The sequence below is a fragment of the Topomyia yanbarensis genome, chromosome 2 (genome assembly GCF_030247195.1).
Source record: "Topomyia yanbarensis strain Yona2022 chromosome 2, ASM3024719v1, whole genome shotgun sequence".
NCBI lineage: Eukaryota > Metazoa > Arthropoda > Insecta > Diptera > Culicidae > Topomyia > Topomyia yanbarensis.
Window position 1 is genome coordinate 17,111,087 of NC_080671.1, and position 16,833 is coordinate 17,127,919.

The window sequence follows — 16,833 nt, forward strand, 5'->3', positions numbered from 1 at the left end:
ATAAACGAACTGAAAAAAAACTCAGCGTAAATCGAACTACATCCGTACCGTCGCGCAGATCTCAACAACCGAATCAGCCGGCATCGATCGTCGAAGATTAGCTTCAAACACTCGAAGAAGCGATACAAAGCCTGAAAATAAAAACCACGGGCCAGTTGAAAATGTATGTCGCGCTGCGCTGTTTGCAAAACATACGAGACGTGAAATGGTTCATTTATTTGAAATATGATACACCGAAAACGTTACGAAATAATTTATAGATTAGGTTACAAACATTTTTGCTTCGTGGCCCCAGCACGAGGTGGTAAGGAAAGCGAATTACATGAGCTTACAGATGAGCCCGCCTCCCGGCGACATCTACCCGGGGTCCAACATGGCGGAATCAAATTTATTTCTATAATTAAAATGACCGGCTGAGCGGGTACGGGGAGGAGTACCAGACCTGAATGGTTTTGTATCGGTCCATGCGCATGTGCGCTAAATCCAGGCGAACGCTATCGCAAATCCGATTAGCGTCTCGGCCCGTTTACTAAAGGCCACTCTTCGCCTACAAATTCGAACACAACACCAGCCAACTACTACGCGAGAGGTATCCAATCGTTAGAGCGGGATCTACCGAACGAACGAACGATCGCTAATTAAAAGTGAACGATTCCGATCTTGATCGATGTTCGTCGCGAATAGGATGCTGCTGCGTTTTTTTTTCTCCTAACGACAACGGACGGTTTAAGGACCGACCGGGCGAAATTCCTATTCGCGTGTGTTGGTCGTCGCATTGCACAGTTCAGCGCATTGCTCGAATTGAGATGGGTCGAAGATATGGCAATAGATTACTGGAATTACACAGCAGGTGCGCGGGGGTCGGTTTCAGTGTGGCAAAGCAATCTCTGGTAGCGTTCCTGGGTGTCAACATAATATATGTGATGAACGGCGTGGCGATCGATCTGGATGGTGTGCGATATTAATCTGCTTTACGCGCTTGGGAAAATATGCAGAGATTACAACTTCCTTTTACCCGTATGAGTTATGTAATAAAAATTTCACAAATTCTACAGCACAGGACAACAAAGGCTTATGCTAGATATGTGGTAAGTGAGCAACAGCGGCTCTTGCAATAAGATCAGACGATGTATTCATGCTCCGCCGTGACCTAATTCTCGATCTGTGAACACTACCTATCAAAAAATTGAATCTAGCTCATATCAAACAATTTTGCTCACAAATGCTAGAATTACTTCTTATAATGACCACCTAATTTTCAAAGATATCCAACCGCCAACAACGGCAGTGTTTTCCCTATACGTCATTCTCACGACTAACTGATTATCACCTGCCGCAATGATCAGACACCTCAAATCTCCACACTCTAATCAAATTAAAGAAAATCGACCGACCCGTTAGTTCTGATTAACTTGGCCGCTTTCGAGTCGGTACCGATGTGCGGCCTATTCCAGTTAGTCCACGGTCGTCGTCGTCGTCGTCGCGCAATCAACTTCCTGGCTCCCCGAAAAACAAAGCAATGAAACCATCATCAGCCAAATGTGTCTGTGTCATTGGGGCAATCACAATAATCAGTGTCGTTTGTGGTGCCGCTGCCAATCTCGGTGCGCGGAATCAGACTGGAACTCATCCGGATGATCCGATTGATGGAGCGAGAAATCGAGACAAACGATCGTTGTTTTTCCCGTACAATGCTGCTATGGGCGTGAGTTTCGACGATGGCCGGTGATATTTGCGGAAATCGGTTTGTTAATGTGTTGTGTGCGATTTTTTTCAGCTTCTGATAGCCATCGCAGTGCCGTTGAGTATACCGGATAGGAATATTTTTGTGTCGTACAATTTCGAAGGAAACTACAACAGTCCACAGCAGTCGAATATATTTACCGAGGGACTCTTCAACTTTGTAAGTATTTCTTTTGAAATGAGATTGTCTTATACTGTAAGACAACTAAAAGCATCGGATCATCTTGTTAGCAAATGATATTGCCACGAGCAGTATCGTCTTTATGAATGGGTACATCGATCTAGGGGTAGGGACCCTGTGATTCTCAGGGATAGGAATCACACTAGCTGTCTGCACTGATGACGCCAAGGAAACTATTAAAGTGCTGCGAAAAATATTTTTATGAGCATTCTTGGATCAATACACCGATAACATGTTGAATATGCTTGTGTTGCTGATTTTGTTTTTGGTTAAACTCAAAACTCAGTATACGATTTAATGACAAACGAAAAGACAAATTGTTAGCCACGGTGACGCACACTCGACATTGAATACTACCTACTGTAAAAGGGACCTTAAACCCGTTGAACGTTATCCTGCAGCAAGAAACACGAGGATGAAAATGTTTTACTCCACTATTTGGAGCTAGGCGTAATTGAAAAGTTCACAAAAAAGGGAAATTTTCCATCAACGAGGCAGCTATTTCAGGCAGAGTCGTCAACAGGAAGCACCTAAGTGGCTCGATCAAACACGAAAAGTAATAAATGGACGTGGCGCGTGCCTGTTTGCATCAATGGTTGTTCTTATAGCAAACGAGCAACATCATGGCTGTACCGTCTGGACGTTACAATAAGCAGTAGACGCTAACGGGTTTTCGGAAGCGGTGGCATCGCACACAGTTAAACCGTGTACGAATTTTTCGGGTACCAGTACGGTGTCACAGAATGCATTGCAAAGTGGGTGGATGGGGTGGTTTTTGATTGAGTCCAGTACTGCAGGGTGCGACGTGTTTATGCTGCTTAAGAGTTTGCGTTTGAAAAAATAATTTATTTTTATACTCGTGTGCGCGTTGCGTCAAGCAATGTTTTCGGCTGTTTGTAGGTATGTAAGGTACACATGTTTCATATTTCGGATATATATGATACGTTTTTTATCACTAAGTTATCTGACAACATGCTTCTGTAGTTATTTCTAACGCACGACCAGACTCAACTTGATTTTAGCAGGGGCGTTGTTCAACTATCTTAAGACCAGGACTACAGTTCGATATACAAGATGGTGAAAATTGATTTTTATCAATATTAAGTGGGAGAGGGGGTTTATTACAATATATTATTCAGGACTGGTAGTTCAGATCTTTTACAAGAGATATTATTGGATCGAGAAATTAAATCTAAAAAAATGAATTCAAATTTGATTTTTGTACCCGAGCTTTCGCAAAATATTCAAAAGGAGACTTATTTCTAACATCGTTGTAGCACCAATCGCATCAGTTGCAAGACTTGCAACTTTCAGGCAAACGGAAGACCACCGACACCAATTAGAGCCTCAGGCTACCTACAGGCTACACGGACCGGGTTGATGGGTGGTTTTCTTCGAACCCGTAGGGATTCCTCTAAACGTGGTGGTCGTGCTTGTTTTAAATTCAGGTAATACCTGTGGTGAGGGCCAAAGCAATCAAGCGACACTCTGGTACAGGCCAGCTCCATAAAGGCAGTGGAGTGGACTACCGAGAACAATAAATAGAAGACCGGGGCTAGATTAGGATATTTATCATTTTTATAAAAAGGTAGATGAGGGACATATACAAAAGATCACGACTTGCCAGGATAGCATATCTATCTATCTATCTTTTTTTTTTAGAGAGCAGTAAAAAAATTTCAGGAAAACCCTGAGTGAGGGAAAATGTTCAAAAACCCCAATGTCTCAAGGAACGGGTTTGGGCTGCCATCACCCGACCCGCTAAAAACCACTGCTCTTGCCCAGAACCTGATTCCTCCCCGGCACTATCTTACGGCATTACTTCGGAGAGGTGTTTTTATGTGCATAGCACACACTCTAATTCAACTACTTACTAATTCGTTTCTTCCGCAGGGTTACAGCCCCACTCCTCTACACACCACCAATTCTCTACCATCCATACAGACTGGCAAGTTCTGCATGGCAGTCGAAAGGCTGGCTGTGAGTCGAGACTTAGTGCTCCTCCCGAGGTCAGTTCGGCGATTCCGGTGGAGCAGGGTGCCCCGATGACCTGCGACTGGTGGTCCCCGGCGGTGAATGTAGCTTACGCCGACGGAGAGTTCCCCGGCGAAGGAAGCTCTCCCGATACCGATTCTTCTTTTGTTTTAGCACCACAATTTCTTGAGCCCTTTGGCTTCCTCTCGTTCCGTTTCGCTCTACTTTCCCGATGAGCCATTTAGCTCCCGCCCTCACATGTTCGCGAACTACTCGGTCTAGTCCCCAACAATGGATCTAGCCCGTTCTCCTGCAACCGAGCGGTGGATTTCTCCTGATACCGATGTTCGTTTTGTGAGCCATTTAGCTCTCCGCGTCGTCCCGATCTACTCGATCTAGTCCCCGGCGGTGGATCTAGCCTACTCACGAGCTACCCGGTAGGGTGTCGAGATCGGTTCGGCGATTCCGGTGAAGCTTGACGCCGGTTCACAGGCGCCCCGACAACCCAACTCGGTGCTACGTCACGTACTTATCGACTGGTCCCCGGCGGTGGACCTAGTCGACACATTCGGAGAGTTCCCCGGCGGCGGAATTTCTTTCGAAACCCGATTTGTGGCATCTTGTTGGTCTCTTCGCCACTTCCTCTGCAGCTCGCAGAGTATGCTCGAGACCACTCTGTTGACAGCGTCCCAGGTATGTTCTTCTCAACACATCTCTTCGTCGATATTGTCCACTGTCATACCCCTACGAACTTCTTCGAATCTAGGGCATTCGAAGACCACGTGTTCCGGTGTATCCTGCATAGTCGCACACTCTGGGCAAAGGGGTGACGAAGCATGTCCAAACCAATGCAATTACTTCCGGAAGCATCCGTGCCCGGACAAAAACTGCGTCAAATGGAAGTTCACCTCTCCATGCTTCCTATGTACCCAGGCCGATACATTTGGGATGAGTCGGTGGGTCCACCTTTCTTTCTCCGCGTTGTCCCACTCCTGTTGCCATTTAGCCAACGAGTCCGCTCGAACCAGTCTCCTAGCGTTACGTGCATTTCTCCGCTGATAGCATTCCACGTCCTCCGCCAGGGTAATGCAGATGGGGATCATCCCGGCGATATTGTTCTGTAGGCACTCGCGACTCGTACGACCATCAGTCGGAATGTCCTGTTTAGCTTTTCACGGTTCCGCTTGGTTTTCAGCGCAGCACTCCAGGCAGGAACCCCATATCGGAGTATCGATGACGAAACAGTAGATAGCAGACGTCTCGTGCTGCTTCTCGCCGACGTTTGGCATTATTCTCGCTATTGCGTTCGTCGCCTTCGCCGATATTTCGCAGGCGTAGCCGACGTGGTTATTGAAGCTCAACCGGTCGTCGATTATAACTCCCAATTACTTCAATGCACGCTTCAATGCAATCACGTGCCCTCCGACGTCGATCTGCATCCGTTGAACCGTTTTGCAGTTACTGACCAACAACACCTCCGTCTTGTGGTGAGCTATTTGCAGCTTGATCCCGTTCATCCAGCTCTCGATCGCGTCTATTGTCTCCGTCACCGACACCTCCACTTCTTCAAATGTCTCACCCATCACCGTTGGTGACACGTCGTCCACGAAACCCACGATTTTCAATTTCCTGGGCAGCTGCTGCGTTAGGACTCCATCATACATCCCGTTCCAAAGAGTTGGACCGAGAATGGAGCCCTCGGGAACGCCCGCTGTGACTCGCATTGTCTTCTGTCCTTCGCTACAGTACAGCAGCACATCAGCAATCTGCTCTGGAAGTAACTCTTCAGGATCTGGCATAGACAATCGGGAACCCTCATTCTATGCAGCGCAGCAGCGATGGCTTCCCAGTTGGCACCGTTGAATGCGTTCTTCAGATCTATCGTGATCACAGCGCAGTATCGATCTCCTCTTCGCTTCTGTTTAGATGACTTCTCAGCACTCTCGAGCACTATCCGAATTGCATCCACTGTCGATGCTCCTTTGTGGAAACCGAACTGCATCTTGGACAGTCCGCACTCACCTTCCGTGAATTTCGTCAACCTGTTAAGAATGATCCTTTCCAGGAGTTTTCTGAGTGTATCCAGCAGGCATATGGGCCTGTACGAGGTCGGGTCGCCAGGGGGTTTCCCTGGCTTTGGCAGCAACACCAGCTTCTGGACTTTCCACATTTCGGGGAAGTTGCCTTCATTTAGGGACTTTTGCAGCACCATGCTGAACATGTCCGGATATGCCAGGATCGCAGGCTTCAGCACCACGGACCGGGGTCTTTCTTTGATTTCAGGCGCTTCGATGCTTCTGCGAGCTCGTCGTTAGTCACTTGCCGATCGTCCGTGTTTGTTCCTTCTTCTTCGCTGTACGGTGCAGGTGGCCATATAGTTGGAATGTGCTTCGGGAAAAGACCCTCGACGATTTTCTACAGCTTGCTCGGACACATTTCAGCTGGCGTCGTCAGGCCCTTCATATTCGCCGTCACGACTCGGTATGCGTCGCCCCAGGGGTTGGCGTCTACTTCTCGGCACAGCTCCTTGTGGCAATCTGACTTTCTAAGTCTGATCTCCCGTTTTAAAGCGGCCCTAACTTCCCAAAACGCTGACTTGCGCTCTTCCCTATCTGGCTCCGATATTGCTCTTTGAGTCCGCCTTCCGGCTCTGAGACAAGTAGCGCTTAGCATACTAAGCGTCTCATTCCACCAGTAAACTGGACGCCGTTTATTGCGTGGTCCAGATTTCCCGACATTGTGGCGTCACAAGCCACCATAATCCTTCTTGCTAGGTCAACCGCATCCACGTTCTCGGTCTCGCCGTTCGGCCGAAGTGCCTCGACGAAGAGGTCTATGTTGAAGGCTTCCGTCTTCCACTTTCGCTCACCGGTCATCCTTCTCCGTACTGCAGCAGGGTTCCGTCAACCGATACGGTAGCGAATCGCCTGGTGGTCGCTATGCGTCTCTAATCCATGTTCGCCGACGGTGAAGGACTACAGAATGTGACGTCGATGATGGATCCCTCCCGTCTCTCTGAAATTTACTAACAGAACCTTGATTGCACAGTCCTACGTCTAACTTCGCTAGAGCTTCTTGCACGATACACCGTCTTGTGTTGGTTACTCTACTGCTCCACCCCAAAGCCCAGGCGATGAAGTTACCACTTACGTGGCTTCTCTTTTGTCAGGTCTCGCGGCAAAGAGGGACAAGTCTGTCTTTACCAGGAAACATAGAGGTAGTTATGCTGCCTAAGCTCGACTCCTGCCAACAGAAGACAAAAGATTTGCCTGTCAAGTTTAAAGTCTGTTTCTAATGACCCTGCCACTTCTAGTTTTTCCGATCTGCATACTTGACATACTTTCTCTCACTTGACTACAATGACTCTAACTTTGCATAACTTTCCCTATCCAGTAAGCTCTAGCTAATTGAATGTCGTGTTTCTCAATTCATGTCATTCTGCTTACGTAATATGGACGCTGATGCTCAGATCGACACGGTATATACCGACTTGAAGTCATCATTTGACAGAGTTGATCACGCAATATTTCTGTAGTACGGTTGGAGTTATTAGGAGGGTCTCTTAATCTGACTCCTTGGCTCGGAACATATCTGAGAGATCGAACACTTGTAGTAAAAATTGGATGTGTGTTCTCTGCCCCATTTTCGAACAACTCGGGTGTTCCTCAAGGAGGTAACTTGGGCCCATTTATATTCACACTCTTTATCAATGATCTAGCCACGGTATTATCACTGGGTTGTCACTCTTTGTCTTCTCTCACTGTGCTACGCATTAGTACGGTGGACATTGGCTGAGCCTTAGCAACCTAAGGGGCAAGGAGGGGCTTTGCCCCCCCTCACGCGTTTCCACCGCACCACGCATGTTTCTCATATATGAAATAGATATAAGAAGGAAAGAAACGAAATTAAAGATTAATGAAATAAAAAGCAGTAAAGAGATCTATTTGTATAGTTTATACTGTGCTAATTGGTATCGGCCTGAAATTTCACCGTCGTAAATTGTCACAACACATCGCGACACGGTACTTGTTTGTGTTGGTGGTTTACAACCCAGTAAACGGCCAGTAGGCGACATCTGGCAATTATTCCACCGTGAGTATCTACCAGATTGTGATCCAGTGGAACGGCGACGTCGAGCCTTGTCATAGACTAGTATATCTGGGCGGTTGTGATGTAGGAATTGGTCCGATACAACAGTGTGATCCCAGTACAGTTTGAAACGGACATTTGCCAGAACAGGCACAGACAGACAGATAAACGTAGTTCGGCATAATCTCAATCAAAAGACCATGTTGCATGTGCAAAATCTTAGCAACGCTGTTTTGACGCTCGGTATAGGCTGCGTTGACTGGTACTCAGCAACCTGCCGTAATGTGATCGCAGATCTCGTGTAATGCATGGCACATCCAGCATATATACTCGACGTCTTGGTAGCAAATATACCTCCTGCAATTCCTCGACGGCATTATCCTGTCGTGGATGGCAGTCATGTCGGACTCGATCACTAAATAGAGCTTACCTCGCTTGAGCCACAGGTTAGATGCAGCCTTGTCGATGTACGGCTGCGTCAGCTGGTGTGGATGGGCATTGTGCAAGACGGAGCAGTTCGGCAGAAAGTGTCTGATAGCGGGATTGTGAAGACGTGTTATACCTTTCGTCTAAAGGAAACGATCGGCAACCGAAAGACGGTGAACAAAAGATCCAAAGCAGTTTGAAGCCGCCAGATTGGGCGAGTTCTTTGTCCTGGATTCCCCGACGAGGAGTTTAAAGCCGATAGATTGGACGAGTATTTTGTCCAGCATTTCCCGACGAGTGCGAAGGAGTGGAGATTTGCCAACGTTACCTCATGTCCAGTGCAGAACGAAACGGTACACGTCAGACGAAGCTGCCCGGCATCTAAATCTTGCTGTTTAAACTTATCCCGAAAGACGAATCGGCGAGCCCCGTGCTGGTGACTGGCGAGTGTGCGTTATTGTTTCGTCACACATTACGTAAGGACGGTAGCAAAAGTTTTGGAGGTGAGGGTTCTAGAGAGGTCCGGCGGGACATCTCCCGCTTGCTAGAGCTCAATATCCGATGCGCTGCCGATCCATGAGCGAGCACGTGGGACGTCGTATGGAAGTAAGAGGACTTGTCGGAATAGCAGGAAGAAAGGACAAACCTCGTAAAGACCTGCTAAGAATCGTAGCCGGAGAATCCACTGGTCAACTTCTACGTGGTCGGCTGGTGAGTCCCCGAAAACGAAACGTTCCAGCAATCGATCCGATGCCCGGAAACTCCACCCAGCAGCTGAAGAACAATGCAGGATGAATCGTCAGCTGTGAAGTGGCAAGTAATGTGTGGTAGTCGTAATTCTTCCTCTCTAGTGACGTTACTGTTCCTGCTCGGCCATAACGAATCCTCCCTTCCCCATTCCCCTTCTTTCCAATAATGTGAAACAATAAAGCAAAAATGATTGGCTGACTTCCATATGTTTCGTGCCACATTCCTTTAATATTTGGTTTCTTTGTGTGACCATTTTGGCTTTATTTCATTTCATTGAATATCTAAGGTGGTTACGGTAAGTGTGTTCTCTCGAAGCAAGTAAGAACGTCGACCCTGAGTGGGCATAGCCGTGAGCTAGTCGGTATTAACGCATCCCGTGGCAATGTGAATCTTCCCAGCGCCGACTGAGGATGGCGCATTCCCGCTAATTCTAAACGCCTTCCTCTATTTGATGACGCCGAAACTGTAGGTCAACACGGGGACAGCAAACGTATTGATTACTCTGACTGTATTCCCCGCTTTCAGGGAAGATTTGAAGATACAGTTCACTTGACTCAAGAACATTATTTCGGAGTTTAAGCTTGATGTCGGTGTGGCGAATCTCGGGGTGCTGCAGATATCCGATATACTTATACAATTCGTCACGAATCGTGTCCCGAATCATCTCGCCTACGTCGATCTTGCAGCCTCCTGTGTCGACCAATCGCCCTGATAGTGGCTGAACAGATCTGCATTTCTCTAGACCAAACGCCGTATCGATGTCACCACTAATTCTTTCGGCTAGTTTGATGACTATACCCAGTCGTTCTGTCGAGTCAGCATAGATCTGGATATCGTCCATGTAGAAAGTAAGGGACAACTCTTAACCGATGAGCTTCCTCTATACCTTATCTGATAGTCCTACTGAGAGAGATAAAAGAGTCGTCTTGGAAGGTCCCCCTCAAGATGCGGAGCATTCTAGACCGCAATACGTCTTTCTCACTTCTGAGCTGAGCAGTGTTGTCGTCCTCCTTAATAAGGAGCGAGTGCGGAAAGAGTTGTATGCCTTCTTGTAATCGCTATTAGGTTCCGTTGGTTATACACTACTTCTACCAACTATGACGATAATAATATACGATGGTCTTTCCAGTCTTGTGTGTTTTTCTTGCATCCCTTCTGCTCCTCAGTCAGGATGCTATTCTTCTCACAGTGGGCCCTTACGCATGTAGTGATGAAGGTGCTCATGATCTTGGGCAGACTAGTTAGACAAGTAATTGGTATGTCCTTTGGGAGTAGATAAGTGGGGCTCGCGTAACGCCCAATTCCTAAGGTATCACATACTCTCGCGTACATCATTGACATCTCGTCAATTTCTTCGCCTGCTTATTTCTCCTCGCGCCTTAGTCACGGATGCCCTTCGCGATATTGTCCGGAGGCCTCCCAAATACTGGTTCAAAAGCTACAAAGCTAAAAATATTCACATCTCGCAAGATGCACATAAAAGGAGCGTCACAATTCACTTGAATTTACATTCAAGAACATGTAAAAATGCGCTTTGTTCAAAATTCGCCATCTCCATCAAACTGAGTTCTATATCAAAAGAGGCTCAATAATTTATTTCACAGGTCAAAACATGTAAAATTCCATTATTAGACAGCAAAATACGTCGCAATGTTGTTTACGTCAAATATAATTTTCATGTTTTCTAAGTGTGTAGTGACATCGCTGATGTCCGGTAGGCCTTCGCTGAAATTGTGCCTCTTGTGGTTGATTTGGTCATAGAAGAGTAACGCCTTAGCCATTTTGATAAGACACTTTATTGCGGATGAGATTCTAACATGCAAAGATCAGTAGGTGCAATGATCGCACATAATTTCGCCGATCTTCTGCCGTCTCTACGCGGTCAGCTTTCCAATAGCGGAACGATTTTTCGAGATCCTACTTTCCAATCTCTGCTACCTTGGCTGTGCTGGCTTTTCCCGGTGATGTTGAGACTGATCGCCTCTAGGTGTAAATCGGTATCCTAAACATCTTGTGGTTGCCACTGCAGCACAGAATACTTCCAGCTTCAGCACAAATTCCAGGTGAACTGGAAGCACGTAACCATTTATGACCTGGAGTTCACAGGTCAACTTATAAGAATACTGCAGCTTCGGGATGCTGGCACGCGACATTGGATCCATGTCGCGACATTGCACAACTGCTTCATCCACATTAAAAACCGAATCGCGTAGCAGCTACCGATCAAAAGGTGGGTCTTCTGGTAACGATTCTCTTTTTTCCTTTTTCTTAACGACTAAGAGTGAGTCATGTTTTTGTTTTTATCTTGTAAAGAGCGAGACGATGAAGGAAGAAAGTGCAGAACAGCGTAGAATAAAGTCATCAAGCTTAGAGTTTGCTGACGACGCACACGCAACCCGTTGTGTTCTACTGCAGGAGTCAGGACCGCCTTGAGTACCGTGGCTCTTAATATTAAAAAACTTTTTCTTCCAGTACCTTACTTTAAATATACGTTAAATTTAATCAAAAAAATATTTGCCCACTCACGTAAAACAGCATTGCTACGGCTCTGGACATTGGAATCTAACTCCATACTATGGTGTCCGTATCAAACAACATGGATAGCAAGAATTGAAGCAAACGCCTTCCGTGGTAGGACCCTATTAATCTTCCGCCATACGAAGACCGCTGTAAATTACTAGGTCTACACATGCTTGAAACGAGAAGAAGAGGAGCCCAAGCTGTTTTCAACCAACCATATACAAAGAAGCTGGACTGCCCATAAAATCATAAGAGTCCCATATTGAAAACCAATAAGTCGAGAAAAACGCTGTTCAAGATTTACATTTTTGTTGAACCTTATAGATGGGACAACCATGTTTTGGTATTTTTTCGATATTTTTTTAACGAACCTGGCAATCTTATTTGTGCATTGTGATTCAGTGGTGATACAGAAAACAGTTCAACTGATAACTCATTTTCGACAAAAATCCATATGGGACTCTTATGCTTTTATGGGCAGTGGAAGAGACCGTTGACTACAGGTCAAAATCCGCACTCACAATCGAGGAAGATGCGTTAACGGCAGGCGTACAACAAGACTGAACGCTGGCGGCCCAAGATTTAGCAACATGAAAGTTTGAGATATATTCGGTCATGAATCGGATCACTTGGATTGTTCAGCCACGAGAACGATGATGATATTAACTGTTGTGTGTCCAACAAAAAAAACTCCTTTAACAGGCCGGCGTGGATACCCGGGTACCCACAAATTGAAATTCTCATCGCTATGGCTTCCTTTAACCGATTTATACACTTTTAGATGTATTGGATTCAGTCCAGTTTTTGATACTGTGAAGTCGAGCCGGATGAATGGATCTGGTTCTTGGTAATCCGGATTTTCCGGAGTAATGCTTCAGGACCAGGCCATGATTTGTAAATTTTTCTGATATCCTAGAAATAAGAGTATCAAAACATTTCAAATTATCTTGAAAGTCTGTTATTAATTGTTACAGGACTATATCGCAATTTTACCTCGGAATGGCCACTCACGGCCCCATGGGAACCTGCTTCGGGATGTCCGGAACGGTTAGATCACCAAACGGTTCCAAAACAACGAGATACAGCCTGCTGATGCAATTCGAAGAATTTTGATACCCATATTGCAAGTATTCCATTGAAATTCACAAATAGTAACATACTACCGGAAAACCGGATTCCCGGAAATCAGGAATCAGAAATTATTGGCTTAAATGGCACGTTCCCCGTATGTAATCGGGAATTTGTGCCTTGCCGTGTGTTTTCATCATGTCCTCAGCGGAAGGAAAGGACAAGGAGGTCTGGGGAAGTAGAATTGGAAGGGTGGGAAAAATAACAGCACAAAAATAAAAATAAACAACAGATAAGTTAAGCTCACAAGTAGTTCAACTCGCCTGCGAGTAAGCCTAAAGCTCTTTACCATATTGGATAAGAAACTTTAGTATGTCTCTGAGTTTCAGTCGTCCAAACATGGTTTCGTCTATATAAGGATGGCCGAATACTCGTAATCGCAATTGCGCTACCGCTGGACAGTTGCACATCAAATGATATGAGGTTCCGCAGTCGGATTCACAAAGACCACATGAAAAAGACTCAGCGCGCTGAATAGTTGCCATATGATAATTGAGTTTGCAGTGGCCGGTTAAAGCCCTGGTCAGCATGCCGCAATAGAGCTTTGAAAAATGTAGGAGATTTTTCGAAACCACTGGACATAATTGTTCTAGAAACGCCTTTGTTTGGCGACACGTTTGTAGATTTCTCCAATAATTGCGGTGCTCGGACGAAGCCCAGGACCGCATTTTTTCCCTTATCCAACTTATCGAAAATGGCAGCGCGGGCTCAGGACCAACGAAGTCAATCGTTGAACCTACCCTGGCCAATTCGTCAGCCCATTCATTTCCAGTAATTCCGCAATGTTCGGGCACCCAGACAAGGTATATAGTGTTGACAATGCTTAGTTGTTCGATTTGGGTTCGGCACGCGATCACTAGCTTGGACCGTGATTTGTCTGAGCTAAGGGCCTTGATTGCAGCCTGACTATCGGGGCAGAAGTTTATAACTCTGTCGAACAAACTCAGTTGAAGGGCCGATTGTACCCCGCAAATAATCGCAAAGATTTCTGCTTGGAATACAGTATAGTATCTACCTAGTGAGTGAGATTATTCCAATCTCATTTCACGACAGTAGACACCAGCACCAGCACATCCCTCCACCAGAGAACCGTCAGTGCAACATACCACTTGCGTTTGTTGTCGTCTTTCCATATAGCCATACAACCACTCCACTTGAGAGGGAATCTTCAGACGGAATTTCCTGTAAGGAAAACTACATGTGAGTGTAATATCGCGAGGAGCAAGAATCGTGTCGCAATTTTACCTCGGAAGGGCCCCTCACGGCCTCATGGGAGCCTGCTCCGGGATGTCCGGAACGATTAGATCACCAAATAGTTCCAAATGCTGATGGAATTCGAAGAATTTTGATACCTATATTGGAAGTATTCCATTGAAATTCACAAATAGTAACATACTTCCGGAAATCCTGATTCCCGGGAACCGAATGAATTAACCATTTTTACCAATCTAGAAGTGGATGAGCTTCCGAATCCAATACACCCAAATGTGTCAAAATCGGCTGGAAATCTCTTTAGTTATTAGCATTTCGGTTTTACGGGTACCCGGGTGTTCTCGTCGGTCTTTTACGTAATAAAAAAAAATTCTGAAGCCCCTTCACTATTTCAACAATATTATTAACCCAAAAGCTTTACTTAGTGAAGTTCTAAGATGTCACAAAATTTGAATTTCCAGCTAAGGATAAAACAGTGGAATTTCATTTATTTAAACTTAAAAAAGTACCCAGGTACCCCGTCGGAAATTGAATGCCAAACGACTTGAAGATATACGAATCGTCGAAAAAATCGTAAAAAATAATACTTGCAAATTCTTGGAATCTTGCGAATTATTGAAAACAAATATTTCCTCCAATTTTCTAGATTAGAGGTATAGCACCTCCCCTTACATCCCCGGTGATCGCAATCAACCGAGCCTTGCAGGGGAATCCGGCGATCGAAGATGCCACTGGCGTTGCCAGCAGTCAGGAGCAGCCACTCGAAACAACAACACAATCACAGGAGGCTATGCAGCAAAGAGCGCAACGTGACCTGCTCAGTTCTTACCCTAGAAAATTCTTCACCCGGAAGAAGATTTACCATGCGATTGAGGAGCAGATGAAGAAGTACACAGAACTGTCAAGTTATTTGAAGATTTGATATACATGGTTGAAACATTTATTTCTAGGAATGGATTCAACGGCAAAAAATGTTTGTTGAGAGCGATTTGCGAAGCTGCCGAAATTCCGATGCTGGAGAATAACGGCGTTGTGGGCGATTTGGTTCACATAATTCTTAGGTGAGAGTTTCATTCAGATCGTTGAATGCCGTATAATTAATGTTCTAAATTACAGCCCATCGTCGTCGCAGGACGAAAATCTGCCTGCAGAATTCTACAAGGCCGAAAAATTGGGTATTGAAGGAAACTGTCAAAAATACTACAAATACTGTAAAGAAAATATCCTTGATACGTTCAGTTTCATGATGGAATAAAATGTTTCCCGAAATTGAGCAGTTAGTTTAGAGTGACCGGGTGCAAAACAACATTCCAACACCTAATTACGATCGGCGTATTAGGGAAACACCCCAGTCGCATTTTTTCCCTCACATACGCGATAAACCTGGCTTGAGTTGTCACAGTTGTACCCTGCGGCATCCGCTCATTAGGGGGGAGCTCTAATTCATAAATGGTCTAATAAACAGCGTTCAGAGCAAAGTTGCCGCCGCTGCCGTCACCATTTCTTAGCAGACACTTTTGGTTCGATCTGATGTGTCATAGCCATAGCCACATACATTGTGGAGCAGAAAATTAATCAAGTTATGTAGTTGAGACGAATGTGTAGTACCAATAACCGATCAGCATGGGAATGGGTATACCTGACTCGCCACCAGCCTGTCACAAGCGATGAATCGTTCAAGTGTGAATTATCAATTAATCCTCCGGTACAAAATGCTCAGGAGATAACATAATGAGCTACCTAGGGAGCTGATACTAGATGTAGCATAATCTACAGTAATTAGAAATAATGCTGAATTTTGATATTACGTTGAAACTTAGAAAACTTATAAATCAGGTCGGAAACATATCAAGAACCGTCCACAATCCAAAGCCCACATTCATTTCGTTCTCGTTCGCCCACAGGCGATTCAGGTTTTGCAACACGCAATCAAGTTTCACTTTCAACCAGTACGCACCTCTGACCAGGACAAGTCGTCTTCCATATCTCGTTTTGCTCCAGTTTAGACGACAACATCCACGCACGCATTAGCTCTTCAACCGCCTCAAAAAGGGTAGTAATTATTGCTAGACCGAAAGAGAGAATACCCTCTCTAGCCATAACTTGTTTTTCCTCGGACCGCTCCTTAGACTCCTTACACCGCGCCAACCCTCTACCCTTTCCTCCTCCATACTATACCATACCTTCCCAACACAGATGCGCGTTGCGGCCAGAGTGACCGGATTATGCAATACATCTCCGCGTGTGCAGCTTCGTCGTGGTGGTGCTCTCGTTTTTTATGCAATATTTAATGTGCTTCGATGGCCCACAACCGAGATCAATCCGCTCTTACTGTTGATGCTGCTGCTGCTACGTTGGTTGTGGTCAACCGAAGGCACGGGGCGGGGTCTCCAACGCGATAATGATGTTTATGAAAATAGATGGATGAAGTGGTTGGACCACACCGTACCGCAGCACACCTCTCTCTCGCTCAATCACTGACTGAGCCTGACCAGCAAGGAGCAAAGCTAAGAAGACTGGCCCAGGACAGTTGTTGTTGTTGTGTGGCTGCGGCTGGAAAAACAAAAATGGATGTGTGTCAGTTGATCAGTGCCACGCCAATGTGATGTGTTTTTGCTTACCCGTCGGGGTTCGCGCGCCAAGCTGCGTCCGTAGAAATCGAAAGTTGTGGATGGGCGGCCCGGTTCGGTCAGACCAGACTGGTTTCTCGCAGTAGACACTCCGCATCTGATCCAGTTCTGGGCCGCGCGATGTTACGGAACTTCCTTGCGATAACTGACGGTGATTGAGGGTTGGTCGATTTATCGGCT

At 45.8% G+C, this 16,833-nt stretch overlaps 1 protein-coding gene across 1 annotated transcript; it reads left to right on the top strand.

Moving 5' to 3' along the window:
• Nucleotides 1-1,519: 1,519 nt before the first annotated feature.
• LOC131679337 (uncharacterized) lies at nucleotides 1,520-15,278 on the top strand. The gene is made up of 5 exons (XM_058960048.1): nucleotides 1,520-1,705; nucleotides 1,778-1,903; nucleotides 14,670-14,911; nucleotides 14,974-15,084; nucleotides 15,140-15,278. The coding sequence occupies exons 1-5, from the start codon at nucleotides 1,520-1,522 to the stop codon at nucleotides 15,276-15,278; spliced, it is 804 nt and encodes a 267-aa protein (XP_058816031.1).
• The last annotated feature ends 1,555 nt before the right edge of the window (nucleotides 15,279-16,833 follow it).

What these genes read in the sequence shown, in the direction of transcription:
- LOC131679337 (XM_058960048.1), top strand. Translation starts at nt 1,520, where the DNA reads ATGAAACCATCATCAGCCAAATGTGTCTGTGTCATTGGGGCAATCACA. An exon ending in CGTACAATGCTGCTATGGGC is followed by an intron (nt 1,706 to 1,777) that starts GTGAGTTTCGAC and finishes GATTTTTTTCAG; the next exon opens with CTTCTGATAGCCATCGCAGT. An exon ending in CCGAGGGACTCTTCAACTTT is followed by an intron (nt 1,904 to 14,669) that starts GTAAGTATTTCT and finishes CCAATTTTCTAG; the next exon opens with ATTAGAGGTATAGCACCTCC.